Source organism: Brassica rapa, chromosome A01, assembly GCF_000309985.2.
Source record: "Brassica rapa cultivar Chiifu-401-42 chromosome A01, CAAS_Brap_v3.01, whole genome shotgun sequence".
NCBI lineage: Eukaryota > Viridiplantae > Streptophyta > Magnoliopsida > Brassicales > Brassicaceae > Brassica > Brassica rapa.
This window is the reverse complement of record NC_024795.2, coordinates 6,349,871-6,368,068: the sequence shown is the minus strand read 5'-3', so window position 1 is coordinate 6,368,068 and position 18,198 is coordinate 6,349,871. Positions and strand designations below refer to the sequence as shown.

The 18,198-nt window shown below is 38.6% G+C and overlaps 5 protein-coding genes across 9 annotated transcripts; 3 read left to right on the top strand and 2 right to left on the bottom strand.

The window, feature by feature from the left end:
• Positions 1–58: 58 nt before the first annotated feature.
• Positions 59–1,829, top strand: LOC103859151 (vacuolar protein sorting-associated protein 28 homolog 1). 3 transcript variants are annotated; one of them, XM_009136651.3, is made up of 3 exons: positions 59–315; positions 504–647; positions 903–1,829. In XM_009136651.3, exon 3 carries the CDS (start codon positions 957–959, stop codon positions 1,584–1,586), a length of 630 nt encoding a protein of 209 aa, XP_009134899.1. In that variant the 5' UTR covers positions 59–315; positions 504–647; positions 903–956; the 3' UTR covers positions 1,587–1,829. The 3 variants fall into 3 exon arrangements, with proteins under 3 accessions (XP_009134899.1, XP_033133273.1, XP_009134906.1); XM_033277382.1 differs by having other exon boundaries at positions 67–315; positions 449–647; positions 901–1,829; XM_009136658.2 differs by lacking the exon at positions 59–315 and having other exon boundaries at positions 638–746.
• An 84-nt stretch (positions 1,830–1,913) lies between these two features.
• Positions 1,914–7,598, bottom strand: LOC103859136 (B3 domain-containing transcription factor VAL3). 2 transcript variants are annotated; one of them, XM_033277321.1, is made up of 12 exons: positions 7,200–7,598; positions 6,260–6,341; positions 6,060–6,158; positions 5,526–5,838; positions 5,054–5,396; positions 4,737–4,833; positions 4,372–4,546; positions 4,124–4,203; positions 3,732–3,776; positions 3,450–3,656; positions 2,857–2,888; positions 1,914–2,599 (listed from the first exon to the last, which is right to left on the bottom strand). In XM_033277321.1, the coding sequence occupies exons 1-12, from the start codon at positions 7,355–7,357 to the stop codon at positions 2,056–2,058; spliced, it is 2,175 nt and encodes a 724-aa protein (XP_033133212.1). In that variant the 5' UTR covers positions 7,358–7,598; the 3' UTR covers positions 1,914–2,055. The 2 variants fall into 2 exon arrangements, with proteins under 2 accessions (XP_033133212.1, XP_033133215.1); XM_033277324.1 differs by having other exon boundaries at positions 3,450–3,653.
• Positions 7,599–7,926: 328 nt separating this feature from the next.
• LOC103859125 (anaphase-promoting complex subunit 4) lies at positions 7,927–13,335 on the bottom strand. The gene is made up of 19 exons (XM_033277312.1): positions 13,101–13,335; positions 12,876–12,987; positions 12,650–12,741; positions 12,417–12,500; positions 12,090–12,329; positions 11,663–11,743; positions 11,361–11,509; positions 11,029–11,189; positions 10,849–10,949; positions 10,697–10,771; positions 10,400–10,579; positions 10,202–10,284; positions 10,025–10,123; positions 9,671–9,775; positions 9,237–9,375; positions 8,869–9,087; positions 8,593–8,745; positions 8,396–8,477; positions 7,927–8,261 (listed from the first exon to the last, which is right to left on the bottom strand). The coding sequence occupies exons 1-19, from the start codon at positions 13,170–13,172 to the stop codon at positions 8,161–8,163; spliced, it is 2,328 nt and encodes a 775-aa protein (XP_033133203.1). The 5' UTR covers positions 13,173–13,335; the 3' UTR covers positions 7,927–8,160.
• A 221-nt stretch (positions 13,336–13,556) lies between these two features.
• Positions 13,557–16,613, top strand: LOC103859109 (telomerase Cajal body protein 1). Of its 2 annotated transcripts, none has more exons than XM_009136604.3 (14): positions 13,557–13,806; positions 13,894–13,956; positions 14,054–14,094; positions 14,183–14,263; positions 14,361–14,434; positions 14,579–14,661; positions 14,757–14,863; positions 14,960–15,102; positions 15,184–15,231; positions 15,410–15,462; positions 15,757–15,841; positions 15,952–16,018; positions 16,098–16,217; positions 16,335–16,613. In XM_009136604.3, the coding sequence occupies exons 1-14, from the start codon at positions 13,616–13,618 to the stop codon at positions 16,463–16,465; spliced, it is 1,287 nt and encodes a 428-aa protein (XP_009134852.1). In that variant the 5' UTR covers positions 13,557–13,615; the 3' UTR covers positions 16,466–16,613. The 2 variants fall into 2 exon arrangements, with proteins under 2 accessions (XP_009134852.1, XP_009134846.1); XM_009136598.3 differs by having other exon boundaries at positions 14,042–14,094.
• A 97-nt stretch (positions 16,614–16,710) lies between these two features.
• On the top strand, positions 16,711–18,135 carry LOC103859099 (F-box protein SKIP27). Its single transcript, XM_009136586.3, has 3 exons — positions 16,711–17,337; positions 17,426–17,500; positions 17,577–18,135. Exons 1-3 carry the CDS (start codon positions 16,987–16,989, stop codon positions 17,772–17,774), a joined length of 624 nt encoding a protein of 207 aa, XP_009134834.1. The 5' UTR covers positions 16,711–16,986; the 3' UTR covers positions 17,775–18,135.
• The last annotated feature ends 63 nt before the right edge of the window (positions 18,136–18,198 follow it).

Below are 18,198 nucleotides of genomic sequence, written 5' to 3'. Positions count from 1 at the left end.
CACTGGTTGATAAAGTGAAATTTATTTACTAAAGTGGCATAGGTAAAAGGAGAAAGAAAAAGAGAGGGTAAGAGGAAAAAAAAAGAGCGCGTAAAAAAGGGGGAAAGCGTAGGAAAAGACAAGACAAGAGTTTTCCAGATCATCGCAACTCCAACACGCAGCCTAGACAGATTCTTCTTCTTCTTCTCGAGATCTGACAACAGATCATACCATTCATTAACACTGCCTCAAGCGAATCTCCCTCTGAAGAAGAATCCTTTATACCAACCACTATCTTTCTTTCTTTCTTTCTTTCTTTGTCAACGCCCCTCACAGGTCAGCTTCCCAATTTCAACTACGCGTTTAAAATTCTGTGCCTAAGATTTTTAATCGAATTTTATCGTAATCTTTTAATTAAATCAAAATAAATTAAATTGGGGGTTTTTTGTGCCATCAAATTAAAAAAAAGGAGAGAATTATTTTGGCGAGAACATCGATGATGATTGATTCGTTGATGAAGACAGAGTTCGTTGCGCGCATACCCGCGTGAAGCTTTCGTCATCATCATCGTCATAAAGACCCCTCTCCTCACACGCAATCTCATCTCCCATCTCTCTCCTCTCATCTGGAGATTAGTTCCCTCATCGAAATCCCCAATCTTGTTTCATGTGAGTATCTTCGCTATCTCTCTCTATATATTATGGCTTTTGCTTCAGAACTCGAACAAAAAAATTGTGATTTCGAATGTTCGATTAGAATGATTTAGGGTAAGATTTGATTTGAGATGGGTTTCTCGCTTCACTGATTGTGATCTAATCTGCTCTAAAGTTGCATACTTTATGCCTTCTCTGCTATGATTCATCTCTCAAAGTTTTAAACTTTACATGCTAATTAATCTCCTTTCCATGTGATTTTTGTTACAGAGAGAGAGGAAACTTTCTTTAGCGCGTGACCCATTCTCTTCTCCATAGCTAAAGATGGAGGTCAAGTTGTGGAACGATAAGCGTGAGAGAGAAATGTACGAGAACTTCGCTGAGCTCTACGCTATCATCAAAGCCACCGAGAAGCTCGAGAAGGCTTACATCCGCGACCTCATCTCCCCATCTGAATACGAAACCGAGTGTCAGAAGCTCATAGTCCACTTCAAGACACTCTCCGCCACGCTCAGGGACTTGGTTCCAAACATCGAGAGGTTTGCCGAGACGTACAAGATGGACTGCTCCGCTGCTGTGTACCGTCTCGTGACCTCTGGTGTTCCGGCTACCGTGGAGCATAGGGCTGCTGCTATGGCGTCTACTTCGAGCTCTGCTTCCGTTGTTGCTGAGTGTGTTCAGAATTTTATAACTTCAATGGATTCTCTCAAGCTCAACATGGTGGCTGTTGACCAGGTGTATCCGTTGCTGTCTGATCTCTCTGCTTCGCTTCAGAAACTGAGCATCTTGCCGCCGGATTTCGAAGGGAAGATGAAGATGAAGGAGTGGCTGTTGAGGTTGTCTAAGATGGGAGCTTCGGATGAGCTCACTGAGCAGCAGGCTAGGCAGCTTCACTTTGATCTTGAGTCTTCTTATAACTCCTTCATGGCTGCTTTGCCTAGCGCTGGTAACTAACGGATGTGATGTTTGTGCTCGGATGCTTTTGTTTTGGACTACTTGGCTTTAGGGTAATGATTTTGGTTTTAAGACTGTTTGATGCTGCTACACCTTGGAGATTAATGTTGTGTAGACCTTTCTTTTGTTGTGTAATGATCATGCCAAACCAGAGAATTGATTTCTTCTGATGAATTGTATGAATCTAAACTCTACTTTGTTGCTCTTTTGGCTCTTTCTTGTTAAATGTTTGTGTCTTTAGTTTCTCGCATAGGAACAAGTTCTTCACTTGTCTAAATGTCAAGAGTTCAATTGTCTGTTTCTGTAGACAAATCAAAATGCCAATAATAAGATCAACAAGATAATTATATTGCTCATTGTAATTAGCTAAGAGTTTAGAAAAGGGTAATGAGCTTTCATCCGTAAACATATTAAAACTACCCTTTATATCCAAAATGCGCCATGCCTGTGGTGTTAAAAATGGTAATTACTAGAAGCTTTCTACATGGAGCTTGTTATGAGCACTTGATGAGCTTCTTGGTGGCTTGAAGCTAGCTTCATCATGATGCAGAGACTTGTCCTTAGTCGTTGTCTTTGAACGGGGAGGAGGAGATTCTTCATCTTTCTCTGGTTGGAAATTCAAATCTATTTGTGCTTTCGAAGGCTCATGGTCCTTACTGGTTGTCCCACTGTTGTTAGCGGATTGGTGACGTTCCTCATCAGAGTTTGGAGACTCCAGCTCCTTGTGTGTTTTGTTTTCTACCTCAATCTGCTGCTGCTTCTTTTTCCGTTGCAACAGAGTTTCCCTACGGCGTCTTACCGTATCGCAGACCGTGCAAGAACAGCGTCGGCCGTGTTTGGGACTCGACCCACTCGGGGACTGTAAGCAAACAATGCAAGTGCAGCCGTTTCTATGCCGTGGGTGCTTTGAGGATGATTTGGGTGACATCAAGAGTCCTTCAGCTTCGTCCTTGGCTTCCTCATCGTCCTGTTCAGCTAAGAGTCTTCCATTTGCAGAGCATGTTGATCCGAAACTAGACACAATTCAAAGAAAACAGCAATAAACAGAAAATTAATGAGCTTCAAGAAACTATCTACTTTATCTAATGCTAGGAGATACTTTTCAATATCTAGCCTTTGGACCATGACTAGTAAGTACTAGTACCCCTAATTTGAATCCTACTGAGCATCACCTAAGATAAGAGTTGCCATTTCAAACAACTGAAAGTAAAAAGGAAAGCCAATAAAAGGAATGTGCGAGGTTTCGAGGATTCGAGATTAGGCAATTTACCCAGTATTTGGCTTCCCGATGATTGGAGCATCCTATATTGACACAAGAAATATAGAAAGAAATAACTCAGTGAGTGATCTGTTCCCAAAAGTAAAGCAGGAACTGAGAAACATAACCAAAAGTAAAGCAGGAATTGAGAAACATAACAAAACGAATGATGGTTGATAACAAACATAATGACAAGGAAATCAAATGGAGAGGCTAATCAACTCAGGCGTCTGTCGCTTTGTCTTTATAACATTTAACATCTAAAAGGATAACAGTTAATAATCAAGTTCTCAGTAAAAGTAAATAAGTAATTTCTAGATATTACACCTTCATCTCTCTTTCTGTTTGGCCAAGAGCAGTCAAGTCGACTAAGCTTACATAAAGCACGCAAGGTATTTTTAAGCTTGAGGGAATAACTTCTAGCACCCAATGTGTCTATTCTAGCATGAGCACACAGCTTGATTTCAAAATCCGACTGAGCATCAGCTCATATTTTAATCTCAGGAAATAACAGTCTTCCGGAAGACTAGGTAAAGAAAACTAAGATCCTAAAGCGGCATAGACAACAAATGCAAATTAGTTGAGCAAAAATCATATGAATGTACCTCATACTCCTCAAACTCAATGCCTTCTATCGTAATTATCGATGGAGTGAGGTTTGGAGGAGGCAGGATAAATCCTTGAGCTTCTTCCCATGTTAGCTTCACCTCACTGAGCTCTCCCTTTTCAACTTTCTGACGTTTGCTTCTTGTAGTCGTCATGCTACTTTTCTTCTTCCCGTTAGGTGGATGTATATCAATCGGTTCAGCCTGCTAATGCATATGCAGAAGAGATTAACTTTCCTCACACATCAAGAAAGTGTGTAAGTTTGGACTGTGAACACTTACATCTCCGTTTGTGCAACTCTCACGATTATTATTCAATTCAGTTTCCTGCAAAGACACATTTAATAAGTAATAATATGTTCTAGACTTCTAGTATTTCCATCAGTCATGAGTTGGTGGTCAGTCTAAAATATTCTACAGCAATCTAGAAACAAGCCCATTTCGCATGGCAAAAAGTTCTGCTTCTAACATAAATCCATGTAAACAATGTATTTTCACTCATTATAACTCCGCTCGTCTTATTCCTATTTGTGTGTTGGCAATATTACAAAGTGCAGCTAACATCCAGGAAAGCTTCTTAAGACTAACAGATAGTTGGCTACTAAACTAAAATTGTAATTTTGGCAACCAAAAGTACTTATAAATAAAGCTATCTAGTAAATTTAGAAAGTAACCTGAACAGACGACTGAGCGACCGAAGCCTTTCTGAACCCCATGATTAACTTCTTTTCTGGATCTACGCGACTAAATATGACTAGAAAAAAAAAAAGAGAATTGATTTCAGTTCCCAAGCATAAGGTCCTAAAACAAGATACTAACTCAGTAGAAGTGTAATATGCTTGACAAAAGATATTCACTATAATGCCACCAACAGAACATATTTAAGCATTAATTACATGGTAAATGATCACCAATGACATACCTGTATCACCAGCCTGCAACTGCATGCTCTGTATGCATGGAGTTATTCCCTCTAGAAAATACATTCTGCTATTGTTGTTGACCCAAAAGCGAAACTGAAATGTCCACTCTTTACCCGTTGAGTCATGTACTGTGAGAGGCACACCATCGGTTTGGGAAATTTGGGGCAAGAAAGCCTGTTACATAACAGATGCTTAGTTCGTTTAATTCGAGACAACTGTAAAGTTTACATATATTATTCATGATGCAAAAAATAGTGAATTCGATATAAGCAGCAGACAGGCACATCCTCAATTCTTTTCACATGTATCACCTGTTAACTAAGATAATAAGAATATGTAGTTGCATATGCAAACAGTTATTTACCTCTGCACATTTCTTTGGCAGCACCATCCTCCCAACTCGTCCAGCATCACTCACACTCAGAATCTTCTCAAAGAGAGGGGTGACAACGGACACAGATCTTGCACATCGTTAAGGTTCAGGTAGCTTTAAAATGACAAAACATTTTTTTTTCAGTTTTATATGTCATGAACCTGAGCGGGCTAAGTATCCAAGCAGAAAAGTAAAACGTATATATAAGACCGTCTATCTGAAAGGCTTACACCCCCACCCTACTCTACAACCTAGTCTAGACTTATTCACGTCAAAAGATAAGTAATGATAAAAGACAAGAAGGATACTCGTTGGATAGATTCTGCAGAACTTGATTTTTATATGGAATCTTGGGAGAATATCGTGGAACCACCTGATATTTTCCTGGCGTATCAAGATGAATCCCGAAATTCCAATTCTTGCTTTCGAGTGGTGAGTCTGCTCCTCTATTCACGTCATTGTGTAAGTGACTCAGTGGAGAAGAATTATCTTTATGCCATAAATATCTTCCACCTAGTCCCAAGTGACCATTCGTCTCAACTGGTGTTGTTACAGGAAAAGCACGCTGTGCCCCCAATGGACCCTCCTTCAATGAGATCAATGGAGGATAGGCATTGACGTTTGGACAAGTAGGTACTTTACAATTAGGCCCTGCAGTTAAAGATTCATTAGTAACTAGTAAGCAATCGGCTTCGACTAATAATACAAAATCCCCTCAGCCAGAAAACATAAATGAGATTACAATAAAAGTAATATAAAAATATATATAAGAGCATGCACCTGCTTTCTGATTATAAAGAATGCTGTTTGTGTGATTGTTCGAGTTTACACTCATTAATCTCCCCATCAAGTCATTCATTCCCCTGTGTTTCTCCGTGGAATATGCAGTAGCCTTATCTTTAGAAGTAGGTTGATTAAATTCATAACAATCTCCACGATTATGCAGATCACTCTGCAGAATCGAAGGACCTGATAAATTAGGAGGCCGGTAACTTCTGGTTGAAGAATTCCAATCGATCGACAAGTCCTGGAATTTGTCAGCAATTGGAGACTGAAAAAGAAAGGATGGTGGTGGTGGCCTAAAATTAGGACCCTGAAACGCATAAAACAGACTGTTATCGCGTGTGGCCTACATCACAAAATAGGTCTTCAAACACATGAAAAGGATCTTTGAACAGCTAAAAGTTTGGTAAAGATTAGGGAGAGTCGCTGAACATCATAAACCATATTGATTCAGGTGATATCAATCTCCCAAGAATAATATAAGGATGAAATTTCTATAATAGGAAAATAAAAAGTGAAATCCTTTCTCACCACAGAAACTTTTTTTCGTGCACAAGTCAAACACTCAATTCCTCCAGCATCCAGCAACGTAAAAGCAGGTGCAGACACAACACAACCGCAATGAATTCGCTGCACAGAATTCCAACAGTGAGAAACTTCATATGCGCACAGGAATTTTATTGATGCAAAAGAGACTTCAAAAAAATGTAATCAGTGCACCATGTCATTACCTTTCCACATGACTCACAACACCTCCATCCGGAAGCCCTTTGGTGAAAGATGTCACAAAACCTTCCTTGCTCATAGGCAGTGCTGTAACCAGAATATAGCCATCAATATATATTTGCACAATGGATAAAACAATAAACGAGTAAATGAAATTGATGCAGTGAGCTGATAAAAGAATTGAATCAGAGAAAGAAAAATCACTCTCTTGAGTCGGTTAATGCGTAATGCAATTCTAGCTACTAAAAAAAACTTTTAACTAGTCTTTTTCTTCTTGTGCAAGTCAGACAATCTGATGAAGTTTACATTTCAAAAGCAAGTCACTAGAAACTATAGTACACTATATAGTCTCCAAGCATCCACAGTTTGGAAACACATATTCTAAGGCCTTTATTGGAGGGTTCTTAGGATGGGATTCTTAGCGTAGTCTCTTAATTTTAACTAAGAAAAACTAAGAACCGTCTCTTAAAACTCTTATTTAAGAGACGGTTCTTAGTTTTTTTAGTTAAAAATTAAGAGACGGTTCACATTGTTTCTAGAAAGCACTCTAGAGTCTAGAAACAGGGAATAAAATCACTAAAGGGCCACCAATTTTCATCAAATTGAAGAGAAATGGTTTCCCATATAAACCGATCAAACACAAACACATGTAGAAAATTTAACAATGAAGAAGTTATGCGAGCAAAAATTTAGTTTCCTAGCTCAACAACACAAGTCCCTATCAACATTTGCAAAAATCAGCTCAAAACATCATCATCGACTTCTAATCTCTCGAATTGTAGCCAAACCAGTGGATAAGAGATACGCTACAATCCGAAATTACACTAACGAGAATTCACAAACATAAACACACAAAATTACAGAAAAAAATAAACAAACAACGTTCCACCTGATTTTTTGAAAAATCGAGAGAGTGAAGGAAGCGGAGAGGAAGAGTTTGCTTACGCGCAACGGTTACAGAGGTCGGCGAAATCGCCGTTACGGAGACGCCAGCCAGGACGGTAACACTCGCGGTTGAAGTCAGGGCACTCGCGGTTGAAGCAAAATCTAGCGGAATAGGAAGAAGGCGTCATTGAGGAGGACGAAGAAGGAAAGGGAAGCATCGAACAAACCCTAGAAAATGCCTAAATAAACTGAGAGAGAAGGAGAAGAAGAAAATGGTGTGAGAAGAGAGAAAAAGGTAGTGAGTGAAGTGTTGTTTTTGCCTGATCAGCTCTTTCTCTCTCTAAAGTGCTTTCTCTCTCTCTCTGAGATTTTACGGAAAAGGAAAGCTATCATCTCATTTAACCTTTTTTTTTATTTCTTTCCTCTTTTTCTCTATTATTATTATTCTTACGTTTTTATTCTTTTAATCAACGCCAAGTCATCATGAGTTTGGTACAGTGGTTTGGTAGGTCCAAAATAAATTCCCATCAGACCATATGATATTTTATTTGATACCAACATTCATATGTCGCATCATTTTTTATTATTTCGTTTGCTGTTGGATAGAAGAATCTCACCTTTTTACCTTTTAAAACCTTTGAACTCTCACTCTATTATTTAATTAGCGGCACAAAGGGAACAAACATGCGTAATGTACTAACGTGTCTTCATCTCATCTCATGTGTGACATTTGTTGTCAATCAGAATTATTCAGGAGCGTAAGAGAGTTGGCTAAAACTTGCCTTCTAGAGTACAAAACGCAGTACTAATTTTTAAGAGTTACATCATTTCAACGTGTTTTAGCCGCATCACCAAAAAATGCAGATTCAATACTAAAGACTAAAGTACAAACCTGTCAAGTCATAACCAATTAATTCAAGAGTGTAGTGATTCTATCTATCGAAGTCTTTTGTTTTCTACAAACTTGAAAGTAATTGATCTACGTAAACAAATCAAAAAGCCAGGCATTTGGAGGAGGGTTTTACTTGTCTTCAGAGACTTCTTCTTCGTCTTCATCTTCCTCCAATATGTACACCAGGGCTCGTCTTCTCTCAGCAAAAACGCATGCCACTCCCCTTGAAGCTGTTAATTAAAAAGATACTTCGGTGAACTTGAAAAGCATTTTTTTTGTTCCAAGGTGTTAACTATAAGAATGTCATCTATGTTGTTCGACATCTTTGCCCTTTAAAGATTTAGAATATGAATGTGGAACTTACCGCTTACTGCTAGAGGAGCAATGGTAGAATGTGGAACTTTGCGAACCTTTTCATTCTCCATTTCCAGGTAAACAATGGAGCTCTGCAGCAACAACATTTGTGAGGACTTTTAAGTTAACAAGATCGTTTCAAAATTAGATAAGTTACTAGATAACCTCACTCGGGGAGAAGTTGAGAATGGTTAGAATTAGCATTACCTTCAAATCCTCTAGCTCCCACTGATTTAGACAGCGAGTTCTTGAAATGGAAATGAATGGAAGGTCACCAGTTTGAACAACCATCATGCAGGCTTCTCCTGAGCCTTCAGAATTTTCACTTGTTTCGTTCATTAATAAAACCAGTTCCTTATCCTGTTTCAAAATAAGTGTTACAGGACAGCTCAGAGAAAGAGAAACAGACACAACCAGGTGACAAGGGGGAAACAAAAAATAAAATAAAATCAAACAGTGATGCAGAAGAGAATGAGTATTCACCTTGTATAGAGATAAATCAACACAGTGGTAGCCATTTGGTACAGATAAAAAGACAGCTTCCAGAGAAGTGTAATCATTGGTTTGGTTGTTGGAGTTTTGCTTAAACCCCTTAGCTATGCCAATACAGTTCTGAATATCTGGGAAAGCTTCGTCAGGGACTTGAAAAGATATGTAATCAGTGTACCCACTTTCACAAGGCGTATCAACACAAAGTTCATTCTGCACAAGCAGATGAAGGTTTAAGTATGTCAGGACGCAGAATCAAATTTTAGCTTTGGAAACAAAAAGGAACAATACGCAATAACCTTTTCCTAAGCATCTCCTAATGGGATTATCATAATGTACGCTAGAATTGATGCTGCAAATACCTTATAAAAGGAAAGAGACATCGGAATGGTAGAACGCGTTTGCGTTGTCGACAACTGAAGAGGGCAAAGCGGCAACAACTTCATACATGATATCTTCCTTGATATGGTCGTAAAGGGCATCAGAAGAGCCCTCTTGAAGCTACAAAATTGTTAAAGCAAATAAATCAAATTTTGATGTCTAGTCACTGAAAGAAAGCCATAAGAGAGTATGATCAGACATTAAGAGCTCAGCATAGTTTGTTTTGCAGGTAAAACTCCCAAAATATGTATAATCGTTGTTTAGCAATAATAGTACCATACAATGCCAAGGCTATTGCATCAGACCTTTGTCTCTACCACATCCTTTGACACATATCAGTTAACTAATGCTGTGCGCCATGAAATATCATGTCCAATCATTGAAATAAGTAGAAAAACGTTAAGGCAAAAATTACCTGGACTCCATGTGTTGGAATTCCTTAGCCAATGTTCTCCGCAGAAAATCAGTGTCTGAAAACCCTCCAAACTGAATCAATTGTCTCACTCTTTCAATTGTTTTGCTGGAACATCAAAACCATAAGAGTTTATATTACTTGGAGGGAAAATGTAATGAAATGGACAGCTTTGGAGGATTCAATGGACTTCATTTGTTTCTACGAAATGCTTTTGCGAGAACACAATAACCTACTCTACTGAATCTGCTTATGGGTGTTTTTAAGAAGTCAAGTAACATAACCAAGATTCTGATTGACTAAAACATAATACGTAAAAGGTAGGAGAAAGCGCAGAGAGGGAAAGAGGTAACCCACATATCAATTTCAATGTCATCATCAGCTTCAGATAGATCCACGAGGTCTTTCACCGGATCTTGATCATATAAGAACTTCAAGAATACCACAAGGAGTTCACTGCCACGGAAGCAAACCATGTAACTACAAATATTTGGCTTTCAACACCATAAACAGCATAGAAACACACGTGCATACCTGTTGTATGACATAAGCTGATCATTTGGTTCTTGCATAAGATACTTTATGCTTTTGAGGAGCCAGTTGAAGAAATTTGAGAACTGAAACAAAAAGACTATAATTATACTGAAATGGACACTGGGTGGGAAACATGGGACAAAAGTTATTCTGAATAACTAAAAAAATTAGTGATTAAAGGGCTGCATGCCTCTGTACCTGTTGGACAACAGAAGATAGTACCATCATAAACCGTTGCACTTGTACAAGTAGAAGACCAGCATTCTCAGTTGCTTCATCAAGGAGTCTCTCATCCAAACCAATGCCTTGGTATCGTGCACGCCACCTCGAGAGACCTCTTAGTTCACCCATCCTGAATCCAATGATTTCTGCTGCAGGCTGGAAAAAAAAACTATAGGTTACATAAATATACCTAAAATTATCTGCAATCTAAGCAAACCTTACTTAGTCTAACAATACATATATCCATTTCCAGGAGGGTGAAGAATGCTAAACCTGGAGATGGTCAAGGACAACCAGCTGAAGCTCTTTTCCTGTACCACATACTGACTTTAAAACACGCTTGACACCCTACTAAACAAGATAACTACTTAGTGGGATAAAATAAAAACTAGCAGCCTGAAGATGATCAAGCTAGGGAAGCTTACCACTTCACCAAGAGAGTTGACTAAAAACTGATTAAGTGCTGGGCTTATTCGTGCACCACCCAAAAGGCTAAGAAATTCTTCTTGAGGAGACGACTCCAGTCCTAGGAGAAAAGCAACACAGCCTGTGAATCTATGAGCTAATAAGAGAAACCTCAACACACAAGCGGAAGTGGCAAATACCATTATCTGTGATCAAGGTGGAAAGAGAATGAAACTTGTCGTGGAAAGTTTTCATGGCATCCGCCCATTGTTTGCTCATAACTGATAGGGATTCTCGAATAACCTCAGTCAAATCTTCAATGTTGGAAGCTTGTTGAGCAACCTGATGAAGCTCATATTTCCTGAAATTAAATTTTGACGAGAGAACGAATAAAAAAGATGCAAGGCAGACCAAAAATGTGTCATTTACTAACATTTTCCAGTATTGACATCCACATTAAGGAACAAACGAAGCAGCAACAGCGGAATATAGATAATTTCGTGTGTAATCATACTTCTTGCAGAAAGCTTACCTCTTCCAAAATATAGATGTGTCCATTGCGAGGCAATGTAAACCATGCAGATCAACATTTTGTTTTTCCTCCTTTGGCTCGATATCACAATCCCTAAGTTCTCCTGTGCACATTACCACCAGGCGACAGAGGTCTTTCGACAAAGCAACCTAAGAAATGCAAACAATAATTAGTTCGAATCTGAAGACTCTTTACCCCTCCTTTATTAGTTTCCTCCACGGACATTCACTCTCAGAGACATGGAAAGCAAAGAAATGTCACTTATATCATTCGAAAAGCATGGTTCTAAGGGATGCGAGTACCTTGTAAATAGTAGCATTAAATAGTTTGCAAGAGGCATGCCCATCCAGATAGGCCACAGGAACAGACAGCTCGTGTATATTCTGATCATGAGTTTGCAGGAAAGATGAGCAAACACATGAAACGAGAGAAAACAAGAGTTAACATTGAAAATAAAACAAGAAAATATTGTTCGTAGCTAGCAATAAAGATAAAAACGAAACTTACAATACGTTAAACTATACTCCTAACATTAATACTGGAAAAATATGTAATAAGGGAGCCACAAAAGATTTCAGAAGACAATTTACATATGCAAACAGTGCTTGAAAATTCATTAAGTATCCTGCAATTCTATATGCAAACACAATTGGTAGGTGATGAATCATCATCAGCAACCATGATACATAGATGGCTTACTAATTACTTAAAGTCAGAAGAGCGACTTACAATCTTTCCGATCTGAAATATTCCAAATATATTAAAGCAGATGCTCCCATCTCGATCCCCACTGCAGAGGACGTTAAACTTCCGGAATGAGGCATTAGATAGTTCTGCCAAAGAATCTTCACCATCATCCATGAAACTGGAGTCACCAGCTACAACTCCAGGCATCTTCGGAGCTCTTGGAGCAGGAGGGAAGAAACGTGAGGTACGGTCCTCATAAGCGGAAACTTTCCCAATTTCATCCTGAAAACCAAACTCGTAGAGTAAGCACAAAGCTCATATAAACGAAAGAAGGTCCATTGATATAAACCAAAACATGAGAAACCATACGGTATTGGATTCTCCATCCTCCTCCCAGTTAAGACACACGACAGCTACATCATGAGGCTTCAAGCTCCTTAGTAGCTTCCCGTTCTACATGAAAAAGGAGAGCATTAACCACATTCTGATAAAAGCATGATCATTTTTTTTTCTTTGCAATAGCAGTGGCTCAAAAAGAATCGTTAGTCCATCAACAACAACATCATTAGTACCAAGGATTAGCTACAAAGTCTAAAACTTGCCTCAACATCGTGAAGCGCAATGGTTCCATCCTCTAGACCAACAGCTATGGCTTTACCATCAGGACGCCAACATAAAGAAGTAACAGGCCTTCCTATAAGCCAAAACAAATGAAAATAGACTTACTAGTTATTACCAGAGAAAAAAAACACTGAATAAATGAGTAGTCTTACATCACACTGTACACTTTTAACTGCAGCACATAGTTAAGAGCAGAAGTGTTTTCACCTGGCGAAATAGTCCATAACCTCTGCCAATTGAACCTATGCAGCAAAATCTTCGAATCCTCCGTAACCATTGCGAGTAAATCCTTCTCCGGGTTCCACTCTGCTATCTTAATCTACAGAAACATGAACCAATCTCCCTAAGTTTCCCCCATAAGAAAAGAAGGCAAACCCCCCCATGTTTAAAATCAGAAAAAGCTACAAACTTTGAGAAGAAGAGAAGAAAAACCTGAAAGGGTATGGGCTTGTCGAACTGGAGCTGGAAAGGAATGCTACTTTCTTCACCCTCCTTACTCTCCATCTCCGAAGATCCCAACGTTTTACAAAGTAAAGCAATTACTAGAAAAAAATTAGGGGTTTTCGACTTCTTCCAAAGCTTCAGAAACTTAGGAATCAGAGAAGAACAGCTACGGAGAGTGAATTCAGGAAGGCGGAAGGAGAAGACGGAGGTCGCCGGAGAGCAGAAGGAGACGCACTTTTGACAAAACCTGGCGGGATTTTTTCTCTCAATTCCAATAAAACACCCAATCTCCGGTTTGATCTCGGTTTTGTTTGGTTTATAAATTATTAGGACTGAGATTGATTTCGACTACGGTTTACAACTGGTTTTCGAATTTCCGGTTTACCAAATCTCCCATCTAAACCGGGTTCTCGGTTTGTAGATTTTGACTGGGGGTTTAGAGCAAAAGTAGTAAACCTCTTCTCCGCTACTTTCCACCCCCACTGACAACGACGGCGACGACGATGACGATGGGTGAAGAAGGAGAAACAATAGCAACAGCAGAAGAAAACAACGGACTAATTGTAGACTCAGGAGAGACAAACTCCACGTGGCGCGCCATGAGATTCGATGTCTCTCCTTACAGAACACACCATTTCTCCAAGCAGTTCAGGGCCTCTCGGAACCCTAACAATTTCCTCAAGGGTCTTAAATGGTTACCCTTTCTCCGACTCTCTCTAACTCGCTTAAAGTTTTGTTCTTTTTTCTTAAAGTTTGGGTTTTTTTATTTGCTTTCTTACAGGTCACCTGATGGTTCGTGTTTCCTTGCAAGCTCTGAGGACAATACACTTACTCTCTTCTATCTGTAAGTTGAAAACTCTTATGTAGCGTATAAGCATTGTGGATTGTGTATGCTTGGGTTTGTTTTAGTTTGAAAATTTGTGCATTAGGCCTCAAGATGGAGGGGACTCTAATGGTTATGGAGTGACAATCCCTGAAGAAGGTAACATTTGCCGTTTCATGCTGTGTCAAGTAGTTTTGTGACTCGTGATGTGTTTATGATTTTTCCTTTTGAATTTTTGGAGTTGTAGATTCGTATGGTGCGAGTCTTGTTGTGAATGAGGGTGAATCTGTTTATGATTTCTGTTGGTATCCATACATGTCAGTTTCAGGTAATTTAATAAGCTTATCATGTAGGCTTCTGCCTCTCTCTCTTTTTTTGGCTTGATGAATGACTGATCTTGGCTGTTTCACTGTGATTGATTTCAGACCCATTAACATGCGTCTTCGCTACCACAACTAGAGACCATCCCATCCATCTTTGGGATAGCTCTTCTGGTGAGGTGCTGTTTTTTTTCCTCCATGGAATCTGCTACTTGTTTTTCTTGTAAACTTAATGTTGTTGTGCTCTATCGTATTGGTTCTCTTTGTTATCACTATCGTATGGTGTGTATGTGGTTATTTATATGTGAATATACCAATGGCAGCTTCGATGCACGTACCGGGCCTATGATGCTATGGATGAAATAACTGCTGCCTTTTCAATTGGATTTAATCCTGGTGGAAACAAGTAAGCAAGAGCATCTTCTAATTTTCATCCTTCTTCGTACACGGTAGAGAGTTTAATTAACAGTCATCTGTATTTATTTGGGTTGTGTCTTTTAGGATCTATGCTGGTTATAACAGCTCTATAAGAGTGTTTGATCTTCATCGTCCCGGTAGAGATTTTGGGCAGTATTCAACTCTACAGAAAAACAAAGAAGGCCAAGCAGGTTGTTGTCAGTTCACCGCTCCAACGATGCATTATCATTAGTACAGATTATGCATAAACAATAACAGTTTGCCTTTGCTGGTTTTGTAATTTGCAGGTATGTTATCTACTCTTGCTTTCTCTCCAACTAATTCTGGAATGTTGGCTGTGGGCTCGTACGGGCAGAGTACTGGGATTTATAGAGAAGACAACATGGAGCTGTTGTATGTTTTACATGGTCAAGAAGGCGGCGTTACACATGTAAGCCATTTACTTTTTGCTTTTGTTTTTGTGCATTTGGAAATGGTAAATCATAAAATCAAACTTCTTACTTGCTTTCAGGTTCAGTTTTCAAAGGATGGGAACTATCTATATACAGGAGGTCGGAAGGTAAACTATTGATTGTTGTCTTGACTCTTGAGCATATATGTACCTAGTTCGTGTACTGTTAAGATGAGCCCTTTTAGGGGAAGAAGGTATTGTTTATGGGGAGATACTAAAAGATTATATTAGATATTAATCATGTTTGGCAGGTCCTCAACAGAGATTGTTTGTTTGTTGTGTTCAGGATCCTTACATTCTTTGCTGGGATATGCGGAAATCTGTTGAGATAGTTTACAAGTGAGTATTAAGTTTATTTTATTTGGCTTGGGTTGTCTTTTGGGTTTCTAAGCTTTATGGTGTTTAAAGAATATAATCTACAAACAAAAACAATGGCTGGAGACAATATGAATGCTTAGTGAGCTTATGAGCAGACAAAACAATCAAAAGGCTGCATAAACGTTCAAGTTACTAGAAGTCTTAGCCTGCTGAACTTCAGAATTGATTCTTTCTTTTCAAATGTTAAGTAGTTTTCAGTTACTTCTAAAAGTCCAACTGATAATGTGTTGAATGGATCTTTCTATATGTGATCAGATTGTACAGAGCAACAGAGAACACAAACCAACGTGTCTTCTTTGATATTGACCCATGTGGTCGACATCTTGGTACCGGTGGTCAGGTACTATTGATCTTCCTTCCTTTGCTTTTGTTTTAAAGTATTTAAAACCAACTTAAGGTGGAGTGAAATTGCTAAAATCGTTTCTCCATATCTCTTTTCTATTTTTTCAGGATGGTCTGGTTCATATGTATGATTTACAAACTGGAAACTGGGTCTCTGGATATCAAGCTGCTTCGGGTAAGCTTACTTTTTGTTCTTTTGAGTAAATTCTCCACTTCTTGATGAGATGCTAAAGCATAATAATTACTACTTGCAGATACTGTCAATGCTTTTTCTTTCCACCCATACCTTCCAATGGCTGCTACATCCTCTGGTCATAGGCGTTTCGCAATTCCAGATGATGACGATGAAGATAAGAACAACGTTGAATTAAAAGGTACATTTTCACCAACTCCCCATTCAACTTCATACATGTTAAAAATATTCTCTCTTTTGCTAATGTTTAAATAGATTTAAAAAAAAATCTTTATATTCTCTTTGTTTGGGCATGCAGGTGATGAAAACTGTGTATCTCTATGGAGTTTCTACGTCACATCCGAGGAGAACACTTCTGATGAACATAACAATGGCCTTGCAAGCAATTCTCATAACTTGAATGTCACAGGAGAGGAAGAAAACGCCTAAGATATCTTATTATTTTCACCCTACTGTGTTCTGTTTAAAAGAATTTCTAAAAAATGTTTATTAGTCTTATCCAAGTAAGAAAAATGTTGGCATATTCTCTTTTTTTGTGCAATGCATTTATTTTGAAAAAATAAAAGATTACACAAAACCCTATGCTGCTTATCTCGAATCCAATGAACATTAAAAAAAAAGTCGTACTCCTCTGTTTACGTAACCACCAAACTCCTCGCCTTCACCACCGTTCAAACTTCCCAAAGCCAACACGTGGCAAAGATCTAATATTGATGATCCCATGAAACCACGCACGCACGGTCCCGATTATCCCTCCCCCGAATAAAACGCACTAACTTGTACAGAGAGAGCTCCTCAACTTGGACTAGATTTAATCACAAACTGCCATTGACGGCTGTCCATTAACAAACCGCCACGTGGATATAACTCGAGTTCTAGCTCTTTTTTTATATTCTTCTTCAGGTTTCAGTTCTCTGCAGTTCTGTTCTTTTTTTTTTCTCTGTGTTCTGATGATTCATTATCTACATTTGATCGGTGAGTTTTGGTTCTGCAGCGTTGCTAAAGTAGCCGAGTGGTTCTTGGAAACTATATTTCTCAGGAACTTTCTTAGTGGAGGAGGAAGAACAATGAAGTCGAAGCTAGACGGTGAGGAAGAGGAGTTAGAGTTAGGATTAGGTTCGGTGACGTTCACGAGAGGGCTAGGGAGAAAAAGGGTTTTGTTTTCAAGTAGAGTCGGAGAATCTTTGCTCGAGATTCCGGCAACTGAATCGACCCCCGTGAAGAGACAAAGAAGCAGAACTACTAATGTTTCGTTGTCTTCTGAGAGATCTTGCCTTGAATCTCTGCCTCAAGAACTCTTGGTAAAAGATTATTTTACTCTAAATTAAATTTCTAAATAAATTTAGATTTGATTAGATATGATTTTAACAATAAGATTTTTTTTTACAGATTCGAGTGGTTTGTGGTGTGGATCATGAGGATCTGAAAAGTCTAAATATTGTATCTAAATCAATCAGAGAAGCTGTGAGTTCCATTAATTCCATCATTTTATTTGATTGAGTCTGATTATATTCTTATTGCTAATTTGACACTATAACAGAGTTTGATAGCAAAAGAGTTACACTTTTCATATACCACACCCAAAAAGACTCGAGCTTCTCGAAACCAACTAGCTTTTGAGGATTCGAGCCAGCAAGTGGAAGATGTCGAGCCTCCTAACGCACCGGTTCGCCATCGTTGGACCAAGGCTAAGAGGAAAGAGGAGCTGTCTAATGTCTCTGTGGCATTGTTTACTTGAAAATGATGATGAGATATGTAGATGGTGTGATTCGAGTCGCTAAGTGTTATGCATGACTACTGTTAAAGTCTCTTTGACGGTTAATAGCTTTTTTTTAAGATTAGTATGCATTTTGATCCAGAAGCTTTTAGGGTTCTGGAGTTTGGATTTGTGTATAGTTTCATTTTCTGCTTACCTTGGGAACTGAAATGGTTTTTTAATGTATTTCAGTCTTTTGGGTTTTTAGTCAGGGTATCCAAGGTTCTGTTTTTGTTTTTGTCTTAGGGTGCAATAAAGATAATCAATTCTAGTAGTATTATTTATATCTCTAATGAACTGTAGTCAGAAACTTTTAAATATTACAGTATATCTATTTCCTGCATATTGTAATTTGTTCATGCGTTCTGTAACTCAGCAATAATCTTCTATATACAAAACTTTGATC